The sequence below is a fragment of the Sinohyriopsis cumingii genome, chromosome 16 (assembly GCF_028554795.1).
Source record: "Sinohyriopsis cumingii isolate HCF-2022 chromosome 16, ASM2855479v2, whole genome shotgun sequence".
Classification (NCBI taxonomy): domain Eukaryota; kingdom Metazoa; phylum Mollusca; class Bivalvia; order Unionida; family Unionidae; genus Sinohyriopsis; species Sinohyriopsis cumingii.
This window is the reverse complement of record NC_142976.1, coordinates 38,476,107-38,492,642: the sequence shown is the minus strand read 5'-3', so window position 1 is coordinate 38,492,642 and position 16,536 is coordinate 38,476,107. Positions and strand designations below refer to the sequence as shown.

Genomic DNA, 16,536 nt, shown 5'->3' with positions numbered 1-16,536 from the left:
AAGTCTTGAGTATATAGTACAGTATAACCTGTGTCTTACAGGGACGTAAAAAAGACCCTCCCAAATTGTATCCAAAGGTCTGAAGTCTTGAGTATATAGTACAGTATAATAATAATAATAATAATAATAATGACCTTATTTAAAGAGGGTAACACAATTAGCTAAAAACTAATCTACCTTGAGGCCCTCATACAAAGGAATTTATTTATTTAAGCTGCATCTCTGAAGCCACTGGATATATTGGGTTTGGAAGAAGGAAATAGAGTGGGCATTTCTAATCTCAGCTGGAATACTATTCCAGAGCAGAGTTCCAGAGTATTGGAAACTTTTTTTAAATAACTCCTTATTTGGTTTGGGAATTTTATACTGTTTGGTAGACATGGATCGCAGGTGGGGAGTATTACCAGGTAGCCTATACTGGAATAGTGATTGTAAATATTCAGGAGCACTATTCTGAGATATCCTGTACATTAATTTGGCTTTTCTCAAACAGATTCGGTCTTTAATAGGTAATATTTTTAACCTACCAGCTAAACTTTCCTTGCTTTCTTTCTGGATTGATATTAGCCCAAATGCTCTTTTTTGAAGATGTGCCAGCTTTGCTATGTTTTTATCATTTGAATTACCACATACTGTACTACAGTAGTCCAAATAGGGTTGTATGTAACTGTTATAAAATAGTTTCCTGTGCCTTTCAGGGAGAAAATGTCTTATCCTACTGAGAAGCCATAAACTTGAATTGACTTTTTTACTGGTATGTTTGATATGTTCAGTCCATGATAGGTTATTATCTACCAGAACACCAAGTAGCCTATCATGACAGACTATTTGCAGATTTGTATCCTTCCATGTCAGACATAGTTCATCACTATCAAGATTTGTCCTTCTTTGCCGTGTTGAGATAAGTAATATTTTAGTTTTACCAGTATTTACCACCATGCCATTACATGTGCACCAGTTTTCCAGTTTGTTTAGTGCATTCTGTAAAGAAATTTCGAGCTCATGCTTTGTGTTTTGGATGTCTGACAATGTTGTGTCATCTGCATAGAGATCTGTAGATGTTATTGAGTCTCTTAGTAAAAGTGGTAGGTCATTAATAAATAAAATGAATAGTAGTGGACCTAGAATTGAGCCTTGTGGTACTCCATATCTAATTGTTTCAGGTTCAGACAGAACATTATTTATGTAAACATGTTGTGTTCTCTCATTTAAGTACGAAGTAAACCATCTAATTGTTCTTTCATCACACTGGTATATTTTCAGTTTCTTCGAAAGAATAACCTGGGTCTTACAGGGATGAAAAAAAGACCCTCCCAAATTGTATCCAAAGGCCTGAAGTCTTGAGTATATAGTACAGTATAACCTGTGTCTTACAGGGATGAAAAAAAGACCCTCCCAAATTGTATCCAAAAGCCTGAAGTCTTGAGTATATAGTACAGTATAACCTGTGTCTTACAGGGATGAAAAAAAGACCCTCCCAAGTTGTATCCAAAAGCCTGAAGTCTTGAGTATATAGTACAGTATAACCTGTGTCTTACAGGGATGAAAAAAAGACCCTCCCAAGTTGTATCCAAAAGCCTGGAGTCTTGAGTATATAGTACAGTATAACCTGTGTCTTACAGGGATGAAAAAAAGACCCTCCCAAATTGTATCCAAAAGCCTGAAGTCTTGAGTATATAGTACAGTATAACCTGTGTCTTACAGGGATGAAAAAAAGACCCTCCCAAATTGTATCCAAAAGCCTGGAGTCTTGAGTATATACTGTAGTACAGCATAACCTGTGTCTTACAGGGATGAAAAAAAGACCCTCCCAAATTGTATCCAAAAGCCTGGAGTCTTGAGTATATAGTACAGTATAATCTGTGTCTTACAGGGATGAAAAAAAGACCCTCCCAAGTTGTATCCAAAAGCCTGAAGTCTTGAGTATATACTGTAGTACAGCATAACCTGTGTCTTACAGGGATGAAAAAAAGACCCTCCCAAGTTGTATCCAAAAGCCTGAAGTCTTGAGTATATACTGTAGTACAGCATAACCTGTGTCTTACAGGGATGAAAAAAAGACCCTCCCAAGTTGTATCCAAAAGCCTGAAGTCTTGAGTATATACTGTAGTACAGCATAACCTGTGTCTTACAGGGATGAAAAAAAGACCCTCCCAAGTTGTATCCAAAAGCCTGAAGTCTTGAGTATATACTGTAGTACAGCATAACCTGTGTCTTACAGGGATGAAAAAAAGACCCTCCCAAGTTGTATCCAAAAGCCTGAAGTCTTGAGTATATACTGTAGTACAGCATAACCTGTGTCTTACAGGGATGAAAAAAAGACCCTCCCAAGTTGTATCCAAAAGCCTGAAGTCTTGAGTATATAGTACAGTATAACCTGTGTCTTACAGGGATGAAAAAAAGACCCTCCCAAGTTGTATCCAAAAGCCTGAAGTCTTGAGTATATAGTACAGTATAACCTGTGTCTTACAGGGATGAAAAAAAGACCCTCCCAAATTGTATCCAAAGGCCTGAAGTCTTGAGTATATACTGTAGTACAGCATAACCTGTGAAGTTTAAATACTGTAAATACTCTAAAAATTTAAACTTTTTGGAAAAATGATTGTATTTTTACTGCTTTAAATGTGAACTATCATTATTCTACATTTGTTCCCATATTCATTTTTATTTTGTTAGGTGAAAAACCAACAAATCGTAGTGTAAATATTACATATTTAGGTTAGATATAATAAATGTGGCATTAGCATAAAAGACATCCGATGAAAGGCTTTTTTTATTGCATGAGAAGTAGAATTGGTCTAATTGGTAATAAAGTTGCTATTTACATGTCAGAGAGAGAGAGAGAGAGAGAGAGAGAGAGAGAGTTTGATTTTGTTTGGTTTTAGTAGTACATTTTTATATCTTGGCTTCATCATGCCTTTCCTTGGGTACCATGGCAACTATCCCAGGCTGGTCTGGGTGGGTATGAAATTCATGACTCTTTGATTACCAGACTCTACCAAGTGAGCTACAGTGAGTCCTCAACATTGAAATAGAGAGACTGGCTGTGAGTAGTCATTGATAACTGTGCTACAGGATACTGGGATAACTAAAAAATTAAATGTTCACTATATTAAATGAAGAGAAAAAAGTGTAAAATGAAATCTCTGGAATTATGGAGAAAGAGAGAAAGAATGAATAGTGAAAGATTTGTATAAAAGCTAAGGCCTAAAGGAGTGTGCATGCAGTCCCAATATTGTGAGAGTAGAATGTCAACAACTCATAATTTTTATTATCAGCCTAACATCAGATAAAAATACTACATATATAATTATTCAATTCATGTGTAACTCATTACTTATGCTATTAGGAACAATTTATTTATTCCATTATTGATTCATTCATTTATTTATTAGGGAATTACCAAAGACTGGTATTTATAACGTGCACATTGTAAGCCCAGGCTGCTAACCGATACAACTGAAGATCTACTGTTTTCTCAAATGAGATCATCAAAAATATCAGCAATCACAAAATGGTCATTTCCACATCAACAAGAATACAGATTTGAACATCAAAATTAATCAAAAAGAACAATTTTAAAAAATTGAACAAAGAAATAATGTTTTTAATGTTCAGATTTGTACAGGTTACCACTGTTGAATAGCCAAGGTTTGGGAAAGTTCATCAGAATTTGGTAGCCTGGCAAGAAATCTAGATTCACGGAGGTACTTCATTATGAAATGTTACAAATTTTCCAGTCTTTCTGTTATAAGTCATTAAATAATTATTATTCTTAGTTAAATATTTTAAATTTTCTGTTGAGAAAAATGTAGAACAAGTCATGATATCATATGGTTGCCCAGACCTTGCTTTTGGTAGCTTTCGGCATCATGCACAGCTTTTATTAGACCCTGGGTGAGAAGTTTGGTCACATGTTTATATGTGGATTGATTTCACTTTGAGCAGGAGTAGTATTTCTTCTGTCATGTGGGGGAAGGGTGTTTTTACATATTTCCTTTTATCTAAGCCACCCAATCCCACTCCCATTTGTCAGCATTTTCCAGCACTAAAAAGGTTGGTGCCTTCATACCAGAGTTTGCTGTCAGCCTTTTAAAAAATCACATTCACATCTCTCTATCATTTGTGGCTCCATTTTCCAATTTTTTTCCTTCTATGGTCGAGAATCTATAAGATTTAATTTAGTCTATGCTCCACTGGTTTTTTTGTTTTATCTCTAGTCTAATTGGTTTGATTTTATTTCTGTGTCAGCTGTCCTCTTTTTGTATCCCTTACTTTCCTGGTTTTTTTTCTGCTTCCTATCCAACTTTGTTAACAGAAATGAATACTATTGCTGCTGTACATAGTGCATGGGATGCACATTTCCCCCCCAGTCTTGACTCCCTTGTTTACCATGGGTGCACTTTTTTTTTTTCATTACGTTAAATATAAACATTTGTTTGCCACTTTGAAATTTGTTGGGTCCATTCTGGATGGAACACTGCTTTGGTATTAATTTATTAAGATTTCTGTTGATGATATTTGTTTTGAAGGCAAGTATTTGGATGATCAGGAAGGAGTGGTAGAGTACTGATGTGGGATCCCTGTATTGATTATTGGATGAATACTGTATGGCCCTGTTTTGTATTATTTTGACCATACTTTGTATAACTTAATTGCCTTCATGCAAACAGTTTCCCATCAGTTATATTTGAAAAGATTCTTGTAGTAGTGCTAACTGTACCAGAAAAATCCATTATGATATTGGTCTTGCCACTTATTTGTAAGCGTGTTCTATTTGACCAATATGAAAATCAATATTGAAAATCTCGCTCTGTATATTGGTACTGGAGAATGAATCTTGCCCATGCTTTGTAACATTTTCCAAGGAGTGGAGTCTGTGTGGAGGGAAAAAAAAGAGATTAATTTAGTATCTGGGATAAAATGTATGAAGCCCTTACATTCTTTAATGCAGGTGCTAATGTCAGATCATTCTTTTTCACCATCTTAATACCAATGCAGTTTAATTCAGTAGGAATGTGTGTGTTTGTGAGAGAGAGATATATATCTTGGAAATTTGATAACTCTAGTAGCAATATTTTACTTGCTTGTAGCATGTACATTAGTTTTTTTTCCATACTGGCATTATGGGATTATTAATAGTGAAAATGTTACACGTTAGATTTTTGTTTTGTCAGATAACACTGTATGACCCCTTTGCATATAAATGACACTATTTTCATCATTAATGCTTTGCATCTTGAATTGAAAAAAATCATGATATCCTTAAAAACTATTTAAATAGAATTTATAAATAAATGACTTAAATGTTTTAGAAGGATATTAAAGTACAGTAGTAGGTTTTTATGCCATACTCTACAGTCATAATTCTTATCATCAATGAATGTATATATCAAACATCCTGGTACACTCATGTTACATGTACAGTTGAGTGAGTACGTATGCATTTATTGTATAAACAATATTGTTAGCCTGATGCATTGTGGGTAGAGCATATATCTCACAATAATGATTATCCAAAATCATGACAGTTCTTAGAAGTGTTTTATCCAAAACAAAGGCATAGACTTCAATCGTGAAAAACTCTGACCTTTGCATTGGTTATGTACACTTTGTTTTGCCTTCTGTCCATCCATTCAGTATCAACATTTTGGTTAACATTTATGATAAGAGATTCACAAATACTGTTTCTTTGTAATCATAAAACTTGAGTTGTACAAAATGTGTCCATAAACAAGTTCCCACTTCCAAAAATGCCATAGTATTGAACCAGTTTTGATGATCGTTATTTGATATACACTGTACAGACATAAAAATGATAAACTTTTTTTGTAACCATCCCACTCCTTGCTGAGTAAGTTTGGAGTTATTGGTGGTGGTTTATACTGGAGTCTTTATCAATCTGTTCTTCGATCACACTTTTGTTCTCCTACTATCTTTTGAACCCTTATATTTTCATGAAACTTTCTATGTTTCATTTATTACCAGATAGTGTCATGTCAAAAGGACTGAATCTGTCTGATATGCAATTTAAGAGTTATCTCTATTCTTATTACAAATTATGTATATCCATCCATTACACTCTTCTGAAGTTAATGCATATACATCTCTAAAATGTTTGAAATATCTTAATGAAACTTGGTATCATGGCAAATGTTCATGCCCTTTATTCACTTTGGCTTGGTCAGATTAGTACTTTTAGAGCTATCTTCCTCTGTTGAAAACTATTTATGCTTGACATTTCATATCACACATGGGATGTTCAATGAGCAATCACTTAACAGACATCTAGTTTATTTGTTACTTGGGCAAAAAGGTATCATGTTCAAATGAATATTATAAAGTCAGTTTCAAAGAAAGGATAAAAAATGTTGACCATGCAAATTTAAACAGTTAAATGTCATGTCGTGTCATGTTTTGCTTAAGCTGCCATTAAGGACACCTTTTTGCAAGTGGTAGTCTGAGTGCTAATACTCTGTATATCATTAGATTTTATTACCAGTAGCCATTTCTACTAGGTAATAGTATATTTGGAACATTTGTGTTTTTGTACATCATTAAATTTGACAATCAAATATTTGGAACATATGTGTGTTATGCAGCTTTATTGTATAGGCCATTTCTGTGTGGCAGTTAATGTTTGGAACATGTTTTATGCAGCTTTATTTTATAGGCCATTTCTGTGTCAGTCATATATTTGGAACATGTGTTTTATGCATCTTTATTGTATGGGCCATTTCTGTGGAAATCAGATATTTGGAACATGTGTTTTATGCATCTTTATTTTATAGGTCATTTCTCTGTGGCAATCAATATTTGGAACATATGTTTTATGCATCTTTATTTTATAGGCCATTTCTGTGTGGCAGTTAATGTTTGGAACATGTTTTATGCATCTTTATTTTATAGGCCATTTCTGTGGCAATCAGATATTTGGAACATGTGTTTTATGCATCTTTATTTTGTAGGCCATTTCTATGGTAATCAGATATTTGGAACATGTGTTTTATGCATCTTTATTTTATAGGCCATTTCTCTGTGGCAGTCAATATTTGGAACATGTGTTTTATGCATCTTTAAATTTTGTAGACCATTTCTGTGTGAAATCAGATATTTGGAACATTTGAGTGCAGTTTATCATCAGTAGTCAAAATGTACATTATGCATCATACTTTTATTAGGACTGTACTTAAGGTTGCTGCATTTGTATGGGAAAATATGAACAAGGTTTTCGGATGTAAATACTGCTAGACCTTGGGAGTATATCCATCCGACAAAACGAGTTCATATTTTCCCATACAAATGAAGTAACCTTTTTATTATATGCTCATTTTTTTTATTCTGCCTAATGCTTAATTATATTAACAAAATACACTTCAAGAAACAAAGTAACTGAATGTATGTCATATTCCAAACTAAATACACAACAACAACATTATTACTGCACACATAACTCTGCCCAGATAAATTTGAACTTAGTCACATGCTCAACATAACTTTCGAAAGAAAATGGCATGTCTAGTTAAAATTGATATTTGGAGTTATATTATGAATGAATGTGCATTGCAGCAACTTTTCCATTTGATCTGGAGTGAATAGATTTTGGTATTTTTTTTCAATTCTACAAAATTTCGTGATTATGGACTGGATTTATATGTGACAATTCCACATGAAATATATCAGATTGAAGAATGAGGGAGAAGCGTATTGACATCTGCAAATGTATTTCTGTTTCTGTCATTGAATGTTTCAAATCATAACGTGGAAAAAATATGAAGTCTTTCAATTGAAATTATCAAAAAGATGCTATGGAATTTAATGCTTATTTCATTTCGAGTGCAGTATTCGAAATTACAGTACAGTTTCGAAATGTGTAAACAATATTGAGAACCTATGACATGGCTCATGTAATTCAGATTTGCAGAACTAAGAAAGTACATTTTGAGGAAATTTAGGATGTAAAACTAAGTATATTTTTTTGCCATTCTTTTTACATGTACCAGCTAAAGAGACAGTTTATCCCTTGTCACTTGTATGTTATTTGTAAGGACCCTTTCTGGCGTATAGCTAACCTAAATCTGAAACATTGTTTCAAAAAAGTTAACTCAGAATGTGCCAAGGCAGCTTGTATGTGGCAGTGCACGAAACATCTGCTTTACTTCATTCAGAAAGAAATTTAATTAACCAAAATGTAAAGCACCTACTACTGTGAATGTACTTGATTTGTTTACAAATCAGAAGTGCTGGCGTCTGCGTTTATTGTTTGTTTACAATAGAAAGTAGTTCCTTTATGCACGTGAATGCAATATGAAGCTGTGCAATATCATAAAATATTGAATGATTCTGACAATGTAAAGTTCACGGAGAATAAAATGAGCATATAATAATTAGCATTAATTATTGGAATTAGAGACAACTAATTATTTTCTTGCACATCTCATTTAAATACAAAAATCAGTGATATGGTTTCCACAATGTTTTTAAAACTTGTCAGTTACTCTAAAATCTGGAATTTTCCAATATGTGGAAACTATTTATGGGCATGTACAAAAAATACGTGCCACATATATTTACTTAAAAGTTGAGTCCAGCTGAAAACAACATAGATCCTGATAATGCGCCAGCAAATCAGGGTCTGTATTTTCTACTGATTAATCCTAACAAGCTGCAGAGGTCCAGATTTGCTGACATTATATAACAACAGATCTGGATCTGTGCAGTTCATATTTCAATTCAACTAATAGGTGAGATTTTACATTAATAATTGTATTTAGTCTACCGACAAAATTTCTTTATAATCCTGCCATATTGCCATCCTGCCATTAGAAGCTTTCATGTAAATATTTTCTTAGTGTACAAGCTTCAGTATAAAGTTTCAGCTTGAAAACTAATATTTTTTTCAGGGATTTCTTACCTCGTGGCAGTGGAATTGTGACCAGGAGACCCCTTGTTCTGCAACTCATAACTGGTAAAACAGGTATGTCTTCAGACACACAAAATGGTGGATCAGAAGGGAATAATCTCCCTTTAAAAAGTTCTGTTTGTATATTGTTGATTTGTTTTATATATTACTTTTATCTTTGTATCATACCCATTTAAACTTACATGGTTGATCAGAGTTATATGTGAATGTTCCACATTTCCTGCGCACACACACACCAAGATTGGTTCTTTTACATGTTCTCACTGATTGTTGTTACTGGCATCAATATTCTCAGTTGCACTGAATTAATCATTATTTGTGTAAGTGGTGTATTTAATAATTACAGATTGCATTTTGTGTTCTTTGGGGGAAAAAATTTTTTGGATATGGCATATGAATATGTCTGACAGCCTTGACATACCCTTAGACCATAAAGTTGATAATTTCAAAATGTTAATTAAAGTTTCCAGGTCATATCTACCGTTTTCGACCATAAAACAAGTGATATATCAGTGTTTCAATTACCATTTTGATTGTGATTTTTTTTTCAAGTTCAAGAAATAGGGATCAGTTTCTTTGGTGGTATTTTCTAGTTTTAAATAAATGGGATCCGCACCTGACCCCACGTTATAAGCAGGTTCATGTGTTACCAGGGCACAAGTTATTGAGGGAGTGGTGTATGAATGTGCCAGTGTAGAGTATTTTTAGAAGAAGGTTGTGCCTGAAGTTTCAGGGTACCTTATTGGCATGTGTATAACAGTGTAGACTCAGATCTGACATTACATGGTATTCTGGTGGATCTGATAATGCTTATCACTTAGACTAATCAGAAATATGAATATAATGGTACAGATCATATGTATATGAAGCCACCTATTAACCATACAGCAGGTCTGTTCCTTTTAGTCCAGTGGTATGCGTGCCTCACTGTCAGATGAACCAAGTTTGATGTTTGATTCCTGATGGTGACAGATTTTTGTTATTTCTTCCTGTATCACATAATCTGCTGGTGAATTATTTGGTGGCAGATTTGGGTTTATGCTGTAGGCAGTGGGTTACAAGTTATACACTAGCAGATAAGGTATGTAATTAGTGCATAACAGTATTGATATGTACATATAAATCATAACTAGGAATCTACAGGTATAGTTTTCAACTTTCAGAATATGCAGAATTTCTTCATCAGAAAGGGAAAAAATACTCAGACTTTGATGCGGTGCGCAAGGAAATTGAAGATGAGACAGACCGAGTTACTGGATCAAGCAAAGGAATATCCAATTTACCCATTAATCTCAGGGTTTATTCACCACATGGTAAGATAAGTTTTGGATTGATTTAAAATATTTTGATTCATTATTGAAATGTATTGTCGCTATGCAGTGACATACCCATGGTTTTACATGAAATTCAAATGCCAGTAATGTTCTTTGTTATAACTATGAGACATCAATGCTAACTATAGGAGACCATCAGTGAAATTGAGGAAAAATAGTTTCAAGTTTGGAGTTGGTTTGATTTAAGAGGATAATTGACTCCTGACAGAGAAGCAGAGTACTCTCTATGCTTTTTTTTTATACCCCTGACGTAGGAGAGTACTATGTCTGTATATTTTGAACCCTACCACAAAAGGAGAGTACTCTACCTATTTATTTGACCCCTAATGTAAAAAGAGAGTACTCTGTCTGCTTATATGATGCCAAACATAAAAGGAGAGTACTCTGCCTGCTTATTTGACCCCTTATGTAAGGGAGAGTACTCTGCTTGCTTATTTGGCTTATTTGACCACTAACATAAAAGGAGAGTTTCTGCCTACTTATTTGCACATCTTCTTCTTTGAAAGCTTTTTCTTTCAACCAAACTTGCTGTGGGTGAGGTATTTAAAGTGATAGTGATGTTTGTCTGTTTCTCATCAAGTTCTACCTACTGAATCATGTGACATATCAGTTAATCTGTCAAACATTTGGTATATTTTTGGTAGAGAGTTGTGTTTCAATTTCAATAACGTTATTAAAAATTATTTTTAGTATTCTTAGAAATGTGAAATTACCAATGTGTAATTATACTACATTATACAATATTTATATTTGTATTTCAGATTCATATACTAATGACCTACATGTTTAATTTCAGTAAATCGTGAAAATCAATTTTAAAGCAGCTTGAGAACATGTTCGTGCAAAAGGACATTAACTCTAAAAAAATGATAATGTATTTAGTATACAGTTGTGTTTAGTATACAGTCTTATCTTTATTAATTGACTTTTGTTTATGCTGCCTTTGAGGTAAATAATGATAACTATAAACAAAATAGTAAATAGTTGCTGCTTTGAGGTATACTGCTGTGCATAATAATTTTAAAGTTCTACTCTGTGAGATGGAGTTTTAATTATACATGTAGATACATGCTTACTGTATTGAACATGACTATCTGAAACCAGTCTTTTTTCTTTATTAAATTAAAATTTTCATCCCTCATCCCTCCTCAGCTCAGTTTTTGAAAGTGAGGAGTCTATCAAGTGTCTGTATAATCAAAATGATTATTTTTGAGATAAACCAACATTAAAGGATAAATTTTCAAAATCATGTTATCTCGGTTCAGTGCTTCCTATAGAAGAAACAATACAACAGAACCCGAATTTAGGGTGTGTGTGTCTCTACCCATATTCTAAACACATTAATTCTTGCATATTTGTACATTCTTTTGTGGAAACAAATTTAGTAATTTCCATCATTTGTGCCAGTGCTCAGCTGATCATGTGGGAGACTACAAGTCTTTATCCAAGTAGGTTTCATCTAGGTTTCAGGAAAGGAATAAATCTAACTTCTCCATTTACATGATCTAGATAGTGACTGTCAGAATTACAAAGTCCTCTTTGGCTCCCTTTTACCATTATAGATCAAAAATATATGAGCCATTGCAAAATTTGTAAATATTTGTAATATCCCATTTTGTTATGACAATCAGCTTGTCGGAGGAAATCATGGATGTAAATGATACCTGGAGATGCATCTAATTTATGCTCACTTGGTTAATCAAACAGCATGAATGACAAGTGGCAATAGGTCTTTTGGGGATTGATGTCACTTTTTGTGGGGTTGGGTCAAAGGAAGGTATTTAATGTTCATTTAATCTAGTCTCGCAAGACAACTCATTGTATGGTAAATGACATCTACTGATGAAGGACATTTTCTAAAATTAGTGATTACAGATGTCTCATTATAGCATTTTGGTTGGAGTTCATAGCTGCCAGTCATGTTTTGTTATAGCTGCCATATCATTGTGTCCACTATTTTCTCTGATTTAAGGGTTTTTATATACCCAGGATTACAAAAATGGGGATTTCACACATAAAAGTTTATTGTACTGGAGAAAGTAATGCATAATTAAATACGTCATAACTTTTATATATTTAGTACCATAGAAAACAATTCTGATGTTCAGAAGAATTTATTAGTGACAGCTGCAAATATTGTAAATCTTTACCATGTGTTTTTTTTAAAATACATTTTTCATCTATGAAGCTAGTCTTATATTTTCTTTTATAACAAAAACCCAAAGGAGTACAATGCTTCCATTCATATGAAATTCAAAATCTCATGTCACTTTTGACCTGGATCTGTACTGTACACTTGATACATTATTAGTACAGTATAGTCAAAGATTCAGTCCAGTTAGATTAAAATCAGATATCCACTGTGCTGCATGAAGATCTGACAGCAACCATGTAGGGGTCATGTTCTGGTGACCACTAAAAATGAAAATGCAGCTTTCAGAAATATGTTGTTGTTATTGTTATAGGGTTTAACGCCATTTTTCAGCACAAGATAGGCTATACATGGCGGCCAGTATTAATGGTGGAGGAAGAACCGGGAAAACCCTGGAAAGAACCACTGACCCACGAGAAGCTACCGGCAAGCTTTCTCACATATCCACATTTGCCGAGCCCGAGACTTGAACCCACGCAGACAGAGGTGAGATGGCAGAAATATGAAAGGGAATGATTTCATTCAGCACACATTGATGCTCTTCAGCCATAACTGCTCAGAATCCTAAATGCAAAGATATAAGACTTCACATAACAGGATAGACCTGAATGGATGCTTGGATCAAATGATAACATAACACAATGTGATGAAAGATGGAAATTTATGAAATGAATTAATAAAAATGTATATATTCTATTCTTTCACCCTCTATACATCTGTCTCATTTAATTACTTTATCCATACATTCACAAATAGGAAAAAAAATGAAATGATTCATTTATTCAAATATATGATTGTAAAATTCATATAATCTTATGTAATGAAAGTAAGATTCAAATAATCTCACGTAATGAAATTAAGATTCAAATAATCTCGTGTAATTCAAATGTCCCAATTGTCCTTAATTGAAACAGCAATCAATTGAAACAAACTTGGTCATTTGTACAGCCGTATGATTCGTAAATATTTGTAAAAACTTGCAAATGTGTCCGCTGACAAACCACACAGTTCTCCCAAATTCTTGGGTTTGCCCACACTTGTATCGGCCACAGACACCCTTCATCAATCCATCATGCGCACAAGTTTACAAATGAGTGGTTTCGTCTTCATATGGCCTTGATGGTTACATCATCTTCCATGCCCATATAGACACACAGATGGCCAGACAGATGGCCTGATATACCAGCACACACATACGTACAGACAGCACACAGTTCTTCTGAATTGGGTTGGTCCACCTGTATTGGCCACACCCACCCTTCTTGGATCCACCATGCTTACAGACATATATATAGACATACATACAGACAGCTACAATAAAACTAAACTGGTCATAATAACAGGTACAGAATTAAAATCTATAGATACATGCTACTAAATTAAATCCCAATAGCAACTTGTAACAATTCAAAAGTTTCCAATCTGCTTTGTAGTAAAGGCATCATTTCACGTTATGACATTAAAAACTGAATATACTTCACATATCAAATAAAATACAAATATAACACTTACCCCTATGGCTGGAGGACAGAAATGGAGAATGTTCACTCCTTGACAAAATCCAAAAGACCAGTGTGTCAGTTAGAAAAGAAACTTGCCTTGGATCTACAGGGTAAAATACCTGTGCATACCCTGCTTTTAGTGTCTCTTGCCACCAGTGATCTACATTGAGATAGATGCTGGTTCATTTGCTTACCTAGAAAAACAATTATCCACCCAAGGTAACGTATGCATGTACAGTGAAAATGATTAAATCATTCTAAGGCAAAACCAAGTTATTTCTTGCCTTATTCTGTGACACTTCATTTGATTGGCTGATAAAATTAGTGATTATGATAATGACATTAGTTACCAGAACATGATCCCTAAGTGATCGCTGTCGGATCTTCACGTACGATAGTGGAGATATGATGTTAATCAGATTGTCAATAAGTCTACCCATGCCATTCTTAAAGATTTCATGTATTGGTCATGTTTTATCAGGTTTTTTTTGTTGTCTTTGAGAAATCAGTAGAAATGAAGTAACATTGATTCCCAGCTACAAGTACAGTTTATTATACGTAATATAGGGCACACATCAGGACTGCATATATGTGTACCAAGGTTGTTATTGCATGATTAACATTCATTGCTATACGAATGGGAACACTTCCGTTTAATGTGAAAGCTCATGGATGAAAGTGTGCACGTCATGCATGTACTGGGTCAGTTGAAAATGGCACAGAAAATTCCATTCTTCTTTGAATACATTACTTGGTCACATTAACATTAGGATTATAAGCCATACTTCCTCCCAAATCAAGTCCTACCAAAATAAAACAAAATTTGTCTGTCTTGTCTATATTTACATACATGCCTACCATACGCTTTTGGCATAATCATTACGTTTGTTTCCACTAAATTACGCCTTACGCGTAAATGTATTCAGATTACGCGTTTTCAATATATCCCCCTCCAAAAAAAATAATTTGTTTTCTCATTTTTATTAACATCCCATTAATCCCACAGACTGTATTCTAGAAAAGACAGCTTCTTTGTAAGTACGACATAAGAGTACGCTTGTTCGTAGACTTACATGCACTCTCCTAACAGTATTATGTTCTATTTATAGCAGTTGCCATATTTCCAAGAAGTAGGCTGGTTCTACTTTCAAACTTTTGGTCTCGGTTTCTATTTATAGCAGCTGTATGGCTTAGTTAGGAGAGAACAGACTGATTTTCTAACTTGTAATCTTTGCTGGCAGATTCTTTTTTCAAATTGATAACTGGTACAGAACCAGTCTGTAGGTATTTGGCACTAAAAGTCAAGTTAGATTTATTCTAGTCAGTGCGTGTGTTAGAGCAAAAATGTTTTTCAAGTAATTTCACAGATGGATTAGAAAAGATGAAATATCGATTCAGAGATGAATACATGAGCTACATACTACAGCATTCCATTCTAGGGCAGCTTCATGCCCCTTGCGGGCTGTGTGGAAAGGATTTTAATATTGGTCATGGTGGTAAAACAAAGATACCTTGAATTAGCTTGTTTTACTAACTCCAGTACTAAGGTAACTTTTTTTACAGCAGAACTAAATTGTGGATACAAATTTTATAAATGCAGATGCATTATATACCGAGTTCTTAAAAGAGCATGGACTACCCCTAGCTGTAGAAGACTACATTGGTCCTTAGTTCAGACGGATGTTTCCTCATTCCAAAGTTGCAGAAAATATGCATGTGCAAGAATAAAATCATCTAATATTGTTAGGTGTTTAGCAGAAGATACTTCACTTAAAATTGCAGAAGCCATGAAAATTGGGTCATTTAGTATTGCAACAGACAGGGGTAGTGATTATGATGACAAAAAGTTGTACCCACTCTGTGTAAGAGACTTTGACAACATAAAGGGCAAAGTCAGAGTGCTCTTCTTTCATTGCCAGAATTAACAGTAGATTCCACTGGAGAAAACAATTTTTTATTTGCTTGATAATGCTTTGAATAAATATAGGTAGGCAGAATTGTATGGGGTTTTCAGCTGATGCTGCATCAGTGATGACTGGAATTCTTATAGATGAGTTGCATTCTATATTTTGAAAAATGTCTCCATCGTTGTTGATATCAGGTTGTCTCTATCATATGATGCACCATGCTGCAGGAAAGGCTGCTGATAAATTAGAAGAACTCCTGAAGTATTAAGTTGGCACTCTACCTGACAATGTACTTCATGGCGACTGAGTTGATTTTTTCATCTTATTTGCCAGCTAAAAGACCCATTAACTGGAAGATATAAATGTCCTCTTTGTCAGGTTATGAAAGGAATATTGGTTATTTACCATTCTAATACTGACTGTGAGAGATTGTTCAGCATCGTTAACAAAAGTAAAACTGAATTTAGATCCAGGCTCTTTATTAACCCAGCACTTTGTGCTCTACTGGTGTGCAAAACATTTATAGTCTCAGCTGGTACAAAGTGTTTTGAAATGCAATATGAGAGTCTGGTGCTTTTTAAAGCTCAAAGTGTTATATACGAAAACATGAAGCAGTAATTTGATGTTAAAAGTTGAGAGGGATAAATAAATCATTTTGTACATATGCTCATTGAATTTTTATCATGTTATATGTGGATTACTCTTTTTTTTCTGCTCG

The 16,536-nt window shown here is 34.1% G+C and overlaps 1 protein-coding gene across 6 annotated transcripts in view; it reads left to right on the top strand.

The window, feature by feature from the left end:
• Positions 1–16,536, top strand: part of LOC149780242 (dynamin-1-like) — a 129,506-nt gene that overhangs the window by 13,634 nt on the left and 99,336 nt on the right. For all 6 annotated transcript variants that reach the window (XR_016415034.1, XM_089937014.1, XM_089937015.1 and 3 more), the window contains exons 2-3: positions 8,904–8,977; positions 10,087–10,236. Coding sequence is in view for 5 of the 6 variants with exons in the window: in XM_089937014.1 (XP_089793140.1) it covers positions 8,904–8,977; positions 10,087–10,236 (224 nt within the window). In the remaining variant the exon portion in view is untranslated. The remainder of the gene's footprint in view (positions 1–8,903; positions 8,978–10,086; positions 10,237–16,536) is intronic.